Source organism: Cherax quadricarinatus, chromosome 14 (genome assembly GCF_038502225.1).
Source record: "Cherax quadricarinatus isolate ZL_2023a chromosome 14, ASM3850222v1, whole genome shotgun sequence".
NCBI lineage: Eukaryota > Metazoa > Arthropoda > Malacostraca > Decapoda > Parastacidae > Cherax > Cherax quadricarinatus.
In genome coordinates this window covers 40210489-40227997 of record NC_091305.1, presented here as the reverse complement: position 1 = coordinate 40227997, position 17509 = coordinate 40210489, and the positions used below count along the sequence as shown (strand labels likewise).

At 46.7% G+C, this 17509-nt stretch overlaps 1 protein-coding gene across 3 annotated transcripts in view; it reads left to right on the top strand.

The window, feature by feature from the left end:
- Positions 1–17509, top strand: part of LOC128698496 (uncharacterized) — a 178751-nt gene that overhangs the window by 32395 nt on the left and 128847 nt on the right. For all 3 annotated transcript variants that reach the window (XM_070084971.1, XM_070084970.1, XM_070084969.1), the window contains exons 8-10: positions 103–304; positions 4749–4834; positions 10265–10313. In XM_070084971.1, the coding sequence (XP_069941072.1) occupies positions 103–304; positions 4749–4834; positions 10265–10313 (337 nt within the window). The remainder of the gene's footprint in view (positions 1–102; positions 305–4748; positions 4835–10264; positions 10314–17509) is intronic.

Sequence of the window (17509 nt, the reverse complement as noted above, 5' to 3'; positions counted from 1 at the left end):
CTGTTTTAGCTTAGTTTACTCTCCTGTTTGTTTCAGCTTAATTACCCTTATTACCTGTTACTTTGACTTAGTGTGACCCCCCGTGGTGTGGTCCTCCCCCAGGTGAGTGTCCCCCGAGGGGGGTAGCAGAAGGAGGTAGGAGTCCCCAGGAGCGATGGTACTACAGTCCCCAGGATGGTTCCTGCGCCTCCTTCAGGTACTCTGGCTGTGGTGGGAACAGCAACAACCACGTCACCTACACCGCCTGCCTTGATGCCTGCACCTCAGGCACCTGCTGTCACCACCTGCCACAGGTGCAGCCCAGGTGAGTCACCTGGGGGACACCTAGGGATGGCAGGTGTTGTGTATCTCAGGTGGGAAGTTTGACCAGAAGACCCATTGTTATTATTATTACTATTATTATTACAATTACAATATAAACATAATAATAGAAATTATAAAAAACAACTTTTACAACAACATAGAAGAGTTTGATTAAACAAATTAAAAACTAATTAAATGGACTAAAAGCTCATCTCTGCTCACTTTACCTTTAATACATTTATGATATATAAGACCAGTGTATATTGATGCAATAATAATAATAATAATAATAATAATAATAATAATAATAATAATAATAATAATAATAATAATAATAATAAAAATATTGAATATAACAATTAATTTATTGAGTATAATAATCATCTTATTGAGAGAATTAAGAACAAGAGGGAGAGCAGGAAAGAGGATGAACAAGGAGGCTTGAGGAAGGGTAGGGGGTGTGTAGACCAGGTGGTTACAGTCATACACATAGTTGAACAGTATTTAGATAAGGGTAAAGAGGTTTTTGTGGCATTTATGGATTTGGAAAAGGCGTGTGATAGGGTGGATAGGGAAGTAATGCTGATAGGGTCAACAGGAAGGGTGGTGGAGTGGCGGTGTATGTCAGAAAAAATTTTAATTGTTTTCTTAGACATGATATAAGATTAGAAACATCGAACACAGAATCTGTTTGGCTACAGTTTCTCGAGGGTCGTGACAAATTAATTTTGGGTGTGATTTATAGGCCCCCCAAACCTTGATAGGGAGTGCAGTAAGCTGTTTTGGGACGAAATTCATAAGGCATCTAGATATAAAAATGTTGTGATAATGGGAGATTTTAACTTTAGACAAATTGATTGGAACAATATGACAGGAAATCTTGAGTCTAGTGACTTTCTTGATACGGTTCAGGATTGCTTTTTAGAACAGGTTGTGACAGAACCAACTAGAGGAAACAATCTGCTTGACTTGGTTCTTGCCAACAAAGATTCACTAATTAATAATCTTGAGGTTAATGATGAGCTTGGGGAAAGTGATCACAAATCACTTAGTTTCAATATATCATGGAATTACCCAGATAACTGCAATCAAATGTCTGTCCCAGATTTTCGCTTGGCCGCCTGGGTGGGCTAAATTGGGATGTCCTGACTATGGGTCAGGTAGGTGATCTTGGCTGCCAATATGAGGTTTTTCAGAGCATAGTTCTAGCTTCCCAAACAACTTTTGTTCCGAGTAGGAAAATTAGATCTAACAAAAATGATCCCAAATGGATGAACAATAGATTAAAACATCTCATTGGTCAAAAGAGAGGCATATATAGGCGTATCAAAAGAGGGGATGGGCAGTTAAGAAATCAATATATTCAATTAAAGAGAGAAATAAAGAAAGGAATAAGAAAAGCAAAAAGGGATTATGAGGCTAAGGTCGCAAGGGATTCAAAGACTAACCCAAAAGGGTTCTTTCAGGTATAAAGAAGTAAGATTAGGGACAAGATTGGCCCACTTAAGAGTAACTCTGGTCAGATCACTGACAGTAATAAGGATATGTGTGAAATTCTCAATACCTACTTCCTCTCAGTTTTCACCCAGGAAAATAGTAGCGATATTCCTGAAATAATAGATTATGTAGAACAGGACGATAATAAACTATGTACGATTGCGGTAACTAGTGACATGGTCCTCAGACAAACAGAGAAACTAAAACCTAACAAATTCCCATGTCCTGATGAACTGTTTGCAAGGGTGTTAAAGGAATGTAAACAGGAACTTAACATACCTATGGCTAATCTTTTTAACATATCACTACAAACTGGCATAGTGCCTGATAAGTGGAAAATGGCAAATGTAATACCTATTTACAAGGCAGGTGACAGGTCCTTGGCTTCGAACTATAGACCAATAAGCCTTACCTCCATAGTGGGAAAATTTATGGAATCAATAATTGCCGAAGCAATTCGTAGCCATCTTGATAGGAACAGATTGATTAATGAATCTCAACACGGTTTTACAAAGGGGCGTTCCTGTCTTACGAATTTACTAACTTTTTTCACTAAGGTGTTTGAGGAGGTAGATCATGGTAATGAATATGATATTGTGTATATGGACTTCAGTAAGGCTTTCGATAAAGTTCCACACCAGAGGCTATTGAGGAAACTTAAGGCACACGGAATAGGAGGAGAATTTTTTTTCCTGGGTAGAGGCATGGCTGACAAATAGGCAGCAGAGAGTTTGCATAAATGGGGAGAAATCAGAATGGGGGCACGTCACAAGCGGTGTTCCTCAGGGGTCAGTGCTGGGCCCGTTGTTGTTCACAAAATACATAAACGGCATAGATGAGGGAATAAATAGCGACATAAGCAAATTTGCTGATGACGCCAAAATAGGCCGTCCAATTCATTCTAATGAGGACATTAGAGCACTCCAGGATGATTTGAATAGACTGATGCAATGGTCGGAGAAGTGGCAGATGCAGTTTAATATTGACAAACGCAAAGTTCTAAATGTTGGACAGGTAAATAACCATCCCACATATAAACTAAATAATGTAGATCTTAATACTACTGATTGCGAAAAGGATTTAGGAGTTCTGGTTAGCAGTAATCTAAAACCAAGACAACAGTGCATTAGTGTTCGCAATAAATGTAAGAGAATTCTTGGTTTCATATCTAGAAGTATAAATAATGGAAGTCCTCAGGTTGTTCTTCAACTCTATATATCCTTGGTTAGGCCTCATTTAGACTATGCTGCTCAGTTCTGGTCATCGTATTACAGAATGGATATAAATGCTCTGGAAAACGTACAGAGGAGGATGACAAAGATGATCCCATGTATCAGAAATCTTCCCTATGAGGATAGACTGAGGGCCCTGAATCTGCACTCTCTCGAAAGGCGTAGAATTAGGGAAGATATGTTCGAGGTGTATAAATGGAAAACAGGAATAAATAAAGGGGATGTAAACAGCTTGCTGAAAATTTCCAGCCAAGACAGGACTCGCAGCAATGGTTTCCAGTTGGAAAAATTCAGATTCAGGAAGGATATAGGAAAGCACTGGTTTGGTAATAGAGTTGTGGATGAGTGGAACAAACTCCCGAGTACAGTTATTCAGGCTAAAACGTTGTGTAGTTTTAAAAATAGGTTAGATAAATACATGAGTGTGTGTGGGTGGGTGTGAGTTGGACCTGACTAGCTTGTGTTACCAGTCTGGTGCCGTGCTCCATCCTTGAGTGGAGGTGACCAGACTGGGTGGGTCATTAGGCAAATCCGGGGGGGCGGACATGGACCTGCTCCGCATGGGTCAGTAGACCTGTTGTGGTGTTCCTTCTTTCTTATGTTCTTAAATATATGGAATAGGAGGTAGGGTAATGAAAGCAGTGAAGGGTTTTAACGAGGATAGTGAGGCTCAGGTTACAGTATGTAGGAGAGAGGGAGATTATATCCCAGTAAAAGTAGGCCTTAGACAAGGATGTGTGAAGTCACCACAGTTGTTCAATATATCTATAGATGGAGTTGTAAGAGAAGTGAATGATCGGGTGTTGGCAAGAGGTGTGGGGTTAAAATTTTGATAAAAAATCTAACACAAAGTGGGAGTTGTCACAGTTGCTCTTTGCTAATAACACTGTGCTTATAGATGAGTTTGGAAGGGTACGTAAAATAAGAAAACTAAAAGTGAACAAAGGAAAGAGTAAGGTGATGAGGATAACAAAAATTTAATGAAAGCTTAGATATCAGATTGGAGGGAGGGAGTATGGAGGAAATGAATGTATTCACATGTTTGGGAATAGACGTTTTAACAGATGGGTCTATGAAAGACGAAGTGAATCATTAAACTGATGAGAGGAAAAAGGTGAGTGATGCACTGAGGAGTCTGCGGAGACAAAAAACGTTATCCGTGGAAGCAAAGAGGAAAATGTATGAAAGTATAATTATACCTACGCTCCTATATGGGTGTGAAGCATGGGTGGTGAATGTTGCAACAAGGAGAAAGCAACAAGCTACAGAGAATCTGTAGCTTGGAGATTAGGAGGTAAGGGATTTCTAAAAGTATTGTTCAGAGGTCTGAGAAGGGGTTGTTGACATTTAGAAAGGATACAACGAAACAGAATTATTTGGAGGGTATATAAATCTGTAGTGGAAGGAAAGCGGGGTAGGGGTCGGCCTAGGAAAGATTGGAGGGAGGGGGTAAAGGAGGTTTTGTGTGCGAGGGGCTTGGACTTCCAGCAAGCGTAACTCAGAGTGTTAGATAGGAGTGGAGAGAAATGGATTTTATTGAATTGACGTGCTGTTGGAGTGTGAGCTAACTAACATTTATGAAGGGATTCAGGGGAAGAGGTTAGCAGGACTTGAGACCTAGAGGTGGAAAGTAGAGTGCCAATATTCTGAAGGAGGGGTGGAGGTGGGAAATAGAGACACTGTGTTGTCACTGTAGTTGTTACTGTGTTGTCACAGGTACGGCAGTGTTGTGGAGGAGCTGAACACAACTGATAACGTCAGCATCAGTCTTCTAACAAAGGTTCACAGACGTCATTCCAAAGGTAACGTAGATTTCTGTCGTTTCTCTTCACCACAGCAGATCATTCTTCTCATTCTCTTTCAGTTGTTATTTGTTAATTATCTTATATTGTATTTCCACTGAAGTTCTGAGTGGCTGAGTGTCAAGTTTGGTCGTGTCAGCCAGGTTCTGAGTGGCTGAGTGTCAAGTTTGGTCGTGTCACTCAGGTTCTGAGTGGCTGAGTGTCAAGTTTGGTCGTGTCACTCAGGTTCTGAGTGGCTGAGTGTCAAGTTTGGTCGTGTCACTCAGGTTCTGAGTGGCTGAGTGTCAAGTTTGGTCGTGTCACTCAGGTTCTGAGTGGCTGAGTGTCAAGTTTGGTCGTGTCACTCAGGTTCTGAGTGGCTGAGTGTCAAGTTTGGTCGTGTCACTCAGGTTCTGAGTGGCTGAGTGTCAAGTTTGGTCGTGTCACTCAAGTTCTGAGTGGCTGAGTGTCAAGTTTGGTCATGTCACTCAGGTTCTGAGTGGCTGAGTATCAAGTTTGGTCGTGTCACTCAGGTTCGGAGTGGCTGAGTGTCAAGTTTGGTCGTGTTACTCAAGTTCTGAGTGGCTGAGTGTCAAGTTTGGTCGTGTCACTCAGGTTCTGAGTGGCTGAGTATCAAGTTTGGTCGTGTCACTCAGTTTCTGAGTGGCTGAGTGTCAAGTTTGGTCGTGTTACTCAAGTTCTGAGTGGCTGAGTGTCAAGTTTGGTCGTGTCACTCAGGTTCTGAGTGGCTGAGTATCAAGTTTGGTCGTGTCACTCAGGTTCTGAGTGGCTGAGTGTCAAGTTTGGTCGTGTCACTCAGGTTCTGTGTGGCTGAGGGTCAAGTTTGGTCGTGTCACTCAAGTTCTGAGTGGCTGAGTGTCAAGTTTGGTCGTGTCACTCAAGTTCTGAGTGGCTGAGTGTCAAGTTTGGTCGTGTCACTCAGGTTCTGAGTGGCTGAGTATCAAGTTTGGTCGTGTCACTCAGGTTCTGAGTGGCTGAGGGTCAAGTTTGGTCGTGTCACTCAAGTTCTGAGTGGCTGAGTGTCAAGTTTGGTCGTGTCACTCAGGTTCTGAGTGGCTGAGTGTCAAGTTTGGTCGTGTCACTCAGGTTCTGAGTGGCTGAGTGTCAAGTTTGGTCGTGTCACTCAGGTTCTGAGTGGCTGAGTGTCAAGTTTGGTCGTGTCACTCAGGTTCTGAGTGGCTGAGTGTCAAGTTTGGTCGTGTCACTCAGGTTCTGAGTGGCTGAGTGTCAAGTTTGGTCGTGTTACTCAGGTTCTGAGTGGCTGAGGGTCAAGTTTGGTCGTGTCACTCAGGTTCTGAGTGGCTGAGTGTCAAGTTTGGTCGTGTTACTCAGGTTCTGAGTGGCTGAGTGTCAAGTTTGGTCGTGTTACTCAGGTTCTGAGTGGCTGAGTGTCAAGTTTGGTCGTGTTACTCAGGTTCTGAGTGGCTGAGTGTCAAGTTTGGTCGTGTTACTCAGGTTCTGAGTGGCTGAGGGTCAAGTTTGGTCGTGTCACTCAGGTTCTGAGTGGCTGAGTGTCAAGTTTGGTCGTGTCACTCAGGTTCTGAGTGGCTGAGTGTCAAGTTTGGTAGTGTTACTCAGGTTCTGAGTGGTTGAGTGTCAAGTTTGGTCGTGTTACTCAGGTTCTGAGTGGCTGAGGGTCAAGTTTGGTCGTGTTACTCAGGTTCTGAGTGGCTGAGGGTCAAGTTTGGTCGTGTCACTCAAGTTATGAGTGGCTGAGTGTCAAGTTTGGTCGTGTCACTCAGGTTCTGAGTGGCTGAGGGTCAAGTTTGGTCGTGCCACTCAGATTCTGAGTGGCTGAGTGTCAAGTTTGGTCGTGTTACTCAGGTTCTGAGTGGCTGAGTGTCAAGTTTGGTCGTGTTACTCAGGTTCTGAGTGGCTGAGTGTCAAGTTTGGTCGTGTCACTCAGGTTCTGAGTGGCTGAGTGTCAAGTTTGGTCGTGTTACTCAGGTTCTGAGTGGCTGAGTGTCAAGTTTGGTCGTGTTACTCAGGTTCTGAGTGGCTGAGTGTCAAGTTTGGTCGTGTCACTCAGGTTCTGAGTGGCTGAGTGTCAAGTTTGGTCGTGTCACTCAGGTTCTGAGTGGCTGAGGGTCAAGTTTGGTCGTGTTACTCAGGTTCTGAGTGGTTGAGGGTCAAGTTTGGTCGTGTTACTCAGGTTCTGAGTGGCTGAGGGTCAAGTTTGGTCGTGTCACTCAGGTTCTGAGTGGCTGAGTGTCAAGTTTGGTCGTGTCACTCAGGTTCTGAGTGGCTGAGGGTCAAGTTTGGTCGTGTCACTCAGGTTCTGAGTGGCTGAGTGTCAAGTTTGGTCGTGTCACTCAGGTTCTGAGTGGCTGAGGGTCAAGTTTGGTCGTGTCACTCAGGTTCTGAGTGGCTGAGTGTCAAGTTTGGTCGTGTCACTCAGGTTCTGAGTGGCTGAGTGTCAAGTTTGGTCGTGTCACTCAGGTTCTGAGTGGCTGAGTGTCAAGTTTGGTCGTGTGTCACTCAGGTTCTGAGTGACTGAGTGTCAAGTTTGGTCGTGTCACTCAAGGTCTGAGTGGCTGAGGGTCAAGTTTGGTCGTGTCACTCAGGTTCTGAGTGGCTGAGTGTAAAATCTGGTCGTGTCACTCAGGTTCTGAGTGGCTGAGTGTCAAGTTTGGTCGTGTCACTCAGGTTCTGAGTGGCTGAGTGTAAAATTTGGTCGTGTCACTCAGGTTCTGAGTGGCTGAGTGTCAAGTTTGGTCGTGTCACTCAAGTTCTGAGTGGCTGAGTGTCAAGTTTGGTAGTGTCACTCAGGTTCTGAGTGGCTGAGTGTAAAATTTGGTCGTGTCACTCAGGTTCTGAGTGGCTGAGGGTCAAGTTTAGAGGGAGACATAAATATTCTCGGCGTTCTTTGAATTTTGGGGAAACTTGTACTGTTGTTGGAGCAGCTGTTGTTGCAGCTGCTGCTGTTGTTATCGTTATTGTTGAAGTTGCTGTTGCTGTTGTAGTTGCTGTTGTTGCAACAGCTGCTGTTGTTGTAGTTGCTGTTGTTGCAACAGCTGCTGTTGTTGTAGTTGCTGTTGTTGCAACAGCTGCTGTTGTTGTAGTTGCTGTTGTTGCAACAGCTGCTGTTGTTGGAGCAGCTGTTGTTGCAGCTGCTGCTGTTGTTGTAGTTGCTGTTGTTGTAACAGCTGCTGTTGTTGGAGCAGCTGTTGTTGCAACAGCTGCTGTTGTTGTAGTTGCTGTTGTTGCAACAGCTGCTGTTGTTGTAGTTGTCATTACAGCAGCTGTTGTTATATTTGCTGTTGTTGAAATTGCTGCTACTGCAGCAGCTGTTGTTGAAACTGCTGTTGTTGGAGACCTGTTACTGCAGCTACTGTTATAGTTACTGTTGTTGAGGTAGCTGTTGTTGCAGCAGTTGCTGTTGTTGTAGTTGCTGTCGTTACAGTAGCTGCTGTTGTTGTAGTTGCTGTTATTGCTTCTGTTCTTCTGTTGCCGCTGCTGTGACTGGCTCTGCAGCATCTCTTTAATTTTGCTGTTGCTGCTGCTGCTGCTGTTGCTGCTGCTGTAGCTGTTGCTGCTGTTTGTGCTGCTGCTGCTGCTGTAGCTGCTGCTGCTGTTGCTGTAGCTGCTGCTGCTGCTGCTGTAGCTGCTGCTGCTGTTGCTGTAGCTGTTGCTGCTGCTGCTGTTTCTGCTGCTGCTGCTGCTGCTGCTGTTTGTGCTGCTGTTGCTGCTGCTGCTGTTTCTGCTGCTGCTGCTGCTGTTGTTGTTGTAGCTGTTGCTGCTGCTGCTGTTTCTGCTGCTGTAGCTGTTGCTGCTGTTTCTGCTGCTGTTGCTGCTGTTGCTGCTGTTGCTCTTACTGTAACTGCTGCTGCTGTAGCTGTTGTTGCTGTTGCTGTAGCTGCTGCTTCTACTGTTGCTGTAGCTGCTGCTGCTGCTGCTGCTGTTAATGTTGATGGTGCTGCCGCTACTGTTTTTTTTACTTTTTTCATACTGCTGTTATTGCTGTTATTGCTGTTATTGCTGTTATTGCTGTTACGAATGGTTTTGCAACACTGATCTTGTCGCTGTTGTAGGTGTTTCTGTTCCTGTTGCTGCTACTGTTACTCCTTGGACTGTTGCTGCTGCTACTGTTGCAGGTGTTGCACGCATTGATGCTGCTGTTGTCTAGGCTGTTGCTACTGTTGACCACTGAATGTCAACGGAGGGACACACAAAATATCATTACCTGTTATCAGATAAACTTGATAACGCTGACACGTTAGTGAAATTTCGTTAGTGTAAACAGATGAAGGTTCCACGTGAACCTGTTAACAGGTCGGATTGAAACCTTTTAAATCTCCTCTGAATCTCTTTTATTGGGAGATTTAAACAAAGAATTGTAAAATAAAAGTGGGCCGGGATTCGAACAGTGGTCAGTGCTTGTGGTAGGTTGAATATGTATATATATGTACAGTTATCTTGTTTACACTCCTACAGCACGTTGTCACAGAAACCACTTGCCTCCACTCACTCCTGTCTAACATATACAAGAAAGCCTGCTGGATGTCCAAACCTCTCTCGTACAAAACCTCCTGGATACCCTCCAGGTATCCAGGTACCCCCTCCCTCCAACCTATCCTAGAACAACCCCTACCACCCCAACTCCCCTTTCCTCCACTACACCTTTAAACAACCTCCAAGTCATCATATTTCACTCCATCCTTTCTAAATGTCCAAACCACCTCACCAGTTGCTCCTCCTAGTAACTCCGCACTTCCTGTGGTTCTTAAAACTTAAACAGCTAAAACGCTGATAAAGACGTTTAGATTTGTGATCAGCGTATCATTGTTAACTGATAACAAGCATTTTACTTTCTTAATTAATTCTATGAAAAATTAAAATTTGTTGTCTAATGTAATTTATATTATTGCAAAGTTATCTTGAAGTGTTGTTATCTTGCCGTGAATCTCCGGCTGTTATCTCGTGTTTATTTTGAGGTGTTGTCAACGTGGAGAGATGGTGTCTCCTGATGTGAGAGACCTCACTTGGCAGGTAATTTCACTGAAGGTGCCACTGGAGCAGCTGGAGCAGCTGGAGCAGCTGGAGCAGCTGGAGCAGCTGGAGCAGCTGGTGTAGCTGGTGCCGCTGGTGCAGCTGCGGTTAGTTGACTTGACACTCAGAAACTGCACTGTATAAATTTATCATATATTATGTATATATATATATATATATATATATATATATATATATATATATATATATATATATATATATATATATATATATATATATATATGTATATATATATATATATGTCTGAATAAAAAGAAGACAGCACGGGACTCGAACCGTGATCCTGTCCACTGGGCCACCAGGTTATCTTACCGGTGATAACAGCATCACAGCTGCACTGTGAGTCACCTCGCAGTCTTGCCAGACATCAAGACAATATATGTGTTTGTGAGACTACTTAATACCTGTGTCTTCCCTCAGGTGTCCTCCAGGAGGAGATGGAGCCTGACACCTGCATGTGTTCCACACGGTGAGTTCTGCAACGTAATTCACATATCCACTCGAGTGAGTGCAATGTTGACGCTTATTTATTGGGATACTCCAGGATATCTTCCTTTTAGGCTCTTTAACTCTGAAGAACGACAATGAACTGTCGTTCTTGTTACGTTCCTGTCTCGATCAAGTCGTTCTGTGGCCCAGAATATTCAATATACCTGAGGTCAGGTACCTGTCTGACTACTGCACTCATGCTGGACTCAGGTACCTGTCTGACTACTGCACTGATGCTGGACTCAGGTACCTGTCTGGCTACTGCACTGATGCTTGACTCAGGTACCTGTCTGACTACTGCACTGATGCTGGACTCAGGTACCTGTCTGACTACTGCACTGATGCTTGACTCAGGTACCTGTCTGACCACTGCACTGATGCTGGACTCAGGTACCTGTCTGACTACTGCATTGATGCTGGACTCAGGTACCTGTCTGACCACTGCACTGATGCTGGACTCAGGTACCTGTCTGACCACTGCACTGATGCTGGACTCAGGTACCTGTCTGACTACTGCACTGATGCTGGACTCAGGTAACTGTCTGACTACTGCACTGATGCTGGACTCAGGTACCTGTCTGACTACTGCACTGATGCTGGACTCAGGTAACTGTCTGACTACTGCACTGATGCTGGACTCAGGTAACTGTCTGACTACTGCACTGATGCTGGACTCAGGTACCTGTCTGACCACTGCATTGATGCTGGACTCAGGTACCTGTCTGACTACTGCATTGATGCTTGACTCAGGTACCTGTCTGACTACTGCACTGATGCTGGACTCAGGTACCTGTCTGACTACTGCACTGATGCTGGACTCAGGTACCTGTCTGACTACTGCACTGATGCTGGACTCAGGTACCTGTCTGACTACTGCACTGATGCTGGACTCAGGTACCTGTCTGACCACTGCACTGATGCTGGACTCAGGTACCTGTCTGACCACTGCACTGATGCTGGACTCAGGTACCTGTCTGACTACTGCATTGATGCTTGACTCAGGTACCTGTCTGACTACTGCACTGATGCTGGACTCAGGTACCTGTCTGACCACTGCACTAATGCTGGACTCAGGTAACTGTCTGACCACTGCACTGATGCTGGACTCAGGTACCTGTCTGACTACTGCACTGATGCTGGACTCAGGTACCTGTCTGACTCCTGCACTGATGCTGGACTCAGGTACCTGTCTGACTACTGCACTGATGCTGGACTCAGGTACCTGTCTGACCACTGCACTGATGCTGGACTCAGGTAACTGTCTGACCACTGCACTGATGCTGGACTCAGGTACCTGTCTGACTACTGCACTGATGCTGGACTCAGGTACCTGTCTGACCACTGCACTGATGCTGGACTCAGGTAACTGTCTGACCACTGCACTGATGCTGGACTCAGGTAAATGTCTGACTACTGCACTGATGCTGGACTCAGGTACCTGTCTGACTACTGCACTGACGCTGGACTCAGGTACCTGTCTGACTACTGCACTGACGCTGGACTCAGGTACCTGTCTGACCACTGCACTGACGCTGGACTCAGGTACCTGTCTGACTACTGCACTGACGCTGGACTCAGGTACCTGTCTGACCACTGCACTGATGCTGGACTCAGGTACCTGTCTGACTACTGCACTGACGCTGGACTCAGGTACCTGTCTGACCACTGCACTGACGCTGGACTCAGGTACCTGTCTGACTACTGCACTGATGCTTGACTCAGGTACCTGTCTGACTACTGCACTGATGCTTGTCTCAGGTACCTGTCTGACTACTGCACTGATGCTGGACTCAGGTACCTGTCTGACTACTGCACTGATGCTGGACTCAGGTACCTGTCTGACTACTGCACTGACGCTGGACTCAGGTACCTGTCTGACCACTGCACTGACGCTGGACTCAGGTACCTGTCTGACTACTGCACTGATGCTTGACTCAGGTACCTGTCTGACTACTGCACTGATGCTTGTCTCAGGTACCTGTCTGACTACTGCACTGATGCTTGACTCAGGTACCTGTCTGACCACTGCACTGACGCTGGACTCAGGTACCTGTCTGACTACTGCACTGATGCTTGACTCAGGTACCTGTCTGACTACTGCACTGATGCTTGTCTCAGGTACCTGTCTGACTACTGCACTGATGCTTGACTCAGGTACCTGTCTGACCACTGCACTGACGCTGGACTCAGGTACCTGTCTGACTACTGCACTGATGCTTGACTGAGGTACCTGTCTGACTACTGCACTGATGCTTGTCTCAGGTACCTGTCTGACTACTGCACTGATGCTTGACTCAGGTACCTGTCTGACCACTGCACTGACGCTGGACTCAGGTACCTGTCTGACTACTGCACTGATGCTTGACTCAGGTACCTGTCTGACTACTGCACTGATGCTTGTCTCAGGTACCTGTCTGACTACTGCACTGATGCTTGACTCAGGTACCTGTCTGACTACTGCACTGATGCTTGACTCAGGTACCTGTCTGACTACTGCACTGATGCTTGACTCAGGTACCTGTCTGACTACTGCACTGATGCTTGACTCAGGTACCTGTCTGACTACTGCACTGATGCTTGACTCAGGTACCTGTCTGACTACTGCACTGATGCTTGACTCAGGTACCTGTCTGACCACTGCACTGATGCTTGACTCAGGTACCTGTCTGACTACTGCACTGATGCTTGACTCAGGTACCTGTCTGACTACTGCACTGATGCTTGACTCAGGTACCTGTCTGACCACTGCACTGATGCTGGACTCAGGTACCTGTCTGACTACTGCACTGATGCTTGACTCAGGTACCTGTCTGACTACTGCACTGATGCTTGACTCAGGTACCTGTCTGACCACTGCACTGATGCTGGACTAAGGTAGCTGTCTGACTACTGCACTGATGCTTGACTCAGGTACCTGTCTGACTACTGCACTGATGCTTGACTCAGGTACCTGTCTGACTACTGCACTGATGCTTGTCTCAGGTACCTGTCTGACTACTGCACTGATGCTTGACTCAGGTACCTGTCTGACTACTGCACTGATGCTTGACTCAGGTACCTGTCTGACTACTGCAATGATGCTTGACTCAGGTACCTGTCTGACTACTGCACTGATGCTTGTCTCAGGTACCTGTCTGACTACTGCACTGACGCTGGACTCAGGTACCTGTCTGACCACTGCACTGACGCTGGACTCAGGTACCTGTCTGACTACTGCACTGATGCTTGACTCAGGTACCTGTCTGACTACTGCACTGATGCTTGTCTCAGGTACCTGTCTGACTACTGCACTGATGCTTGACTCAGGTACCTGTCTGACTACTGCACTGATGCTGGACTCAGGTACCTGTCTGACTACTGCACTGATGCTTGACTCAGGTACCTGTCTGACCACTGCACTGACGCTGGACTCAGGTACCTGTCTGACTACTGCACTGACGCTGGACTCAGGTACCTGTCTGACTACTGCACTGACGCTGGACTCAGGTACCTGTCTGACTACTGCACTGATGCTGGACTCAGGTACCTGTCTGACTACTGCACTGATGCTGGACTCAGGTACCTGTCTGACCACTGCACTGATGCTGGACTCAGGTACCTGTCTGACCACTGCACTGATGCTGGACTCAGGTACCTGTCTGACCACTGCACTGATGCTGGACTCAGGTACCTGTCTGACCACTGCACTGATGCTGGACTCAGGTAACTGTCTGACCACTGCACTGATGCTGGACTCAGGTACCTGTCTGACTACTGCACTGACGCTGGACTCAGGTACCTGTCTGACCACTGCACTGATGCTGGACTCAGGTACCTGTCTGACCACTGCACTGATGCTGGACTCAGGTAACTGTCTGACCACTGCACTGATGCTGGACTCAGGTACCTGTCTGACTACTGCACTGACGCTGGACTCAGGTACCTGTCTGACTACTGCACTGATGCTGGACTCAGGTACCTGTCTGACTACTGCACTGATGCTGGACTCAGGTACCTGTCTGACCACTGCACTGATGCTGGACTCAGGTAACTGTCTGACCACTGCACTGATGCTGGACTCAGGTACCTGTCTGACTACTGCACTGATGCTGGACTCAGGTACCTGTCTGACTACTGCACTGATGCTGGACTCAGGTACCTGTCTGACCACTGCACTGATGCTGGACTCAGGTAACTGTCTGACCACTGCACTGATGCTGGACTCAGGTACCTGTCTGACTACTGCACTGACGCTGGACTCAGGTACCTGTCTGACCACTGCACTGACGCTGGACTCAGGTACCTGTCTGACTACTGCACTGATGCTTGACTCAGGTACCTGTCTGACTACTGCACTGATGCTTGTCTCAGGTACCTGTCTGACTACTGCACTGATGCTGGACTCAGGTACCTGTCTGACTACTGCACTGACGCTGGACTCAGGTACCTGTCTGACTACTGCACTGATGCTTGACTCAGGTACCTGTCTGACTACTGCACTGATGCTTGACTCAGGTACCTGTCTGACTACTGCACTGATGCTTGTCTCAGGAACTTGTCTGACTACTGCACTGATGCTTGAATCAGGTACCTGTCTGACCACTGCACTGACGCTGGACTCAGGTACCTGTCTGACTACTGCACTGACGCTGGACTCAGGTACCTGTCTGACTACTGCACTGACGCTGGACTCAGGTACCTGTCTGACTACTGCACTGATGCTTGACTCAGGTACCTGTCTGACTACTGCACTGATGTTTGACTCAGGTACCTGTCTGACTACTGCACTGATGCTTGACTCAGGTACCTGTCTGACCACTGCACTGACGCTGGACTCAGGTACCTCTCTGACTACTGCACTGACGCTGGACTCAGGTACCTGTCTGACTACTGCACTGATGCTTGACTCAGGTACCTGTCTGACCACTGCACTGACGCTGGACTTAGGTACCTGTCTGACTACTGCACTGATGCTGGACTCAGGTACCTGTCTGACTACTGCACTGACGCTGGACTTAGGTACCTGTCTGACTACTGCACTGATGCTGGACTCAGGTACCTGTCTGACCACTGCTCTGACGCTGGACTTAGGTACCTGTCTGACCACTGCACTGACGCTGGACTCAGGTACCTGTCTGACTACTGCACTGATGCTTGACTCAGGTACCTGTCTGACCACTGCACTGACGCTGGACTTAGGTACCTGTCTGACTACTGCACTGATGCTGGACTCAGGTACCTGTCTGACCACTGCACTGACGCTGGACTTAGGTACCTGTCTGACTACTGCACTGATGCTGGACTCAGGTACCTGTCTGACCACTGCTCTGACGCTGGACTTAGGTACCTGTCTGACCACTGCACTGACGCTGGACTTAGGTACCTGTCTGACTACTGCACTGATGCTGGACTCAGGTACCTGTCTGACCACTGCACTGACGCTGGACTTAGGTACCTGTCTGACCACTGCACTGACGCTGGACTTAGGTACCTGTCTGACTACTGCACTGATGCTGGACTCAGGTACCTGTCTGACCACTGCACTGACGCTGGACTTTGGTACCTGTCTGACCACTGCACTGACGCTGGACTCAGGTACCTGTCTGACTACTGCACTGATGCTGGACTCAGGTACCTTTCTGACTACTGCACTGATGCTGGACTCAGGTACCTTTCTGACTACTGCACTGATGCTGGACTCAGGTACCTTTCTGACTACTGCACTGATGCTGGACTCAGGTACCTGTCTGACTACTGCACTGATGCTGGACTCAGGTACCTTTCTGACTACTGCACTGATGCTGGACTCAGGTACCTTTCTGACTACTGCACTGATGCTGGACTCAGGTACCTTTCTGACTACTGCACTGATACTGGACTCAGGTACCTTTCTGACTACTGCACTGATGTTGAAATCAGTCACCTGTCTGACTACAACACTTGCTGACTAACCTACTCAGTCGCCTCACTGTCCGGTCTAGTCTTGTGAATGGTGTTCCTCACGACACTGTCTCAGACTCAGCCTTCAAGGTTGGGAAAGAAATATTAGAGAATTTTGAATATATGTGCATAGTGAATATTGGTACAAGTTTGTGAGATTCACCTGTCATCTTACTTGTTCGTGAGGCAGAAAGATTTACCTATCATCTTACGTGTTCGTGAGGCAGAAAGATAACAGATTAGAAATCCTGCCAGAGAGCCAAAAATTTAACATCGCTTTCACTTCACACATCTTACAGGACGGCAGTGCCTTCCTTGACAGCTGCTGTCTACCAACCTTGAAACCTTCTGTCAATTTTCCTTTGGAATTCAAAGGCCTCTTTCTTTGCCTTTGCAAGCGTTCCCCGGCTACCTTGGTACCTGACTTAGAAATTAGCAACCCCAGGTGTAACGTCTGACAGGGATCTTCCCTACTAAGAGTCAAGTTTGCTTCCTCACTGCTGATAGCTACATCACTGGGGTGGACATCCCTCCAGTGCTGAGACACAGGTAACACTCTTGTGTTACCTGTGTTCCCTGTGCAACACTACACAATCCAAGTAAATCCCTTGACACGAAATAAAGATTGTAAATAGTTGGTAACGAGGACTGCGATAAGGTGAGGTAGTTAAATTAACAGCGTTATAAACTAAATAAATTATATTAACTGGCGCAGTCTCGCAGGAGAACTTGAAGTGATTATGAAGAAGGTGGGTTAGTAGGAAGGTGGGTTAGTAGGAAGGTGGGTTAGTAGGAAGGTGGGTTAGTAGGAAGGTGGGTTAGTAGGAAGGTGGGTTAGTAGGAAGGTGGGTTAGTAGGAAGGTGGGTTAGTAGGAAGGTGGGTTAGTAGGAAGGTGGGTTAGTAGGAAGGTGGGTTAGTAGGAAGGTGGGTTAGTAGGAAGGTGGGTTAGTAGGAAGGTGGGTTAGTAGGAAGGTGGGTTAGTAGAAAGATGGGTTAGTAGGAAGGTGGGTTAGTAGGAAGGTGGGTTAGTAGGAAGGTGGGTTAGTAGAAAGATGGGTTAGTAGGAAGGTGGGTTAGTAGGAAGGTGGGTTAGTAGGAAGGTGGGTTAGTAGGAAGGTGGGTTAGTAGGAAGGTGGGTTAGTAGGAAGCTGGGTTAGTAGGAAGGTGGGTTAGTAGGAAGGTGGGTTAGTAGGAAGGTTGGTTAGTAGAAAGATGGGTTAGTAGGAAGGTTGGTTAGTAGGAAGGTGGGTTAGTAG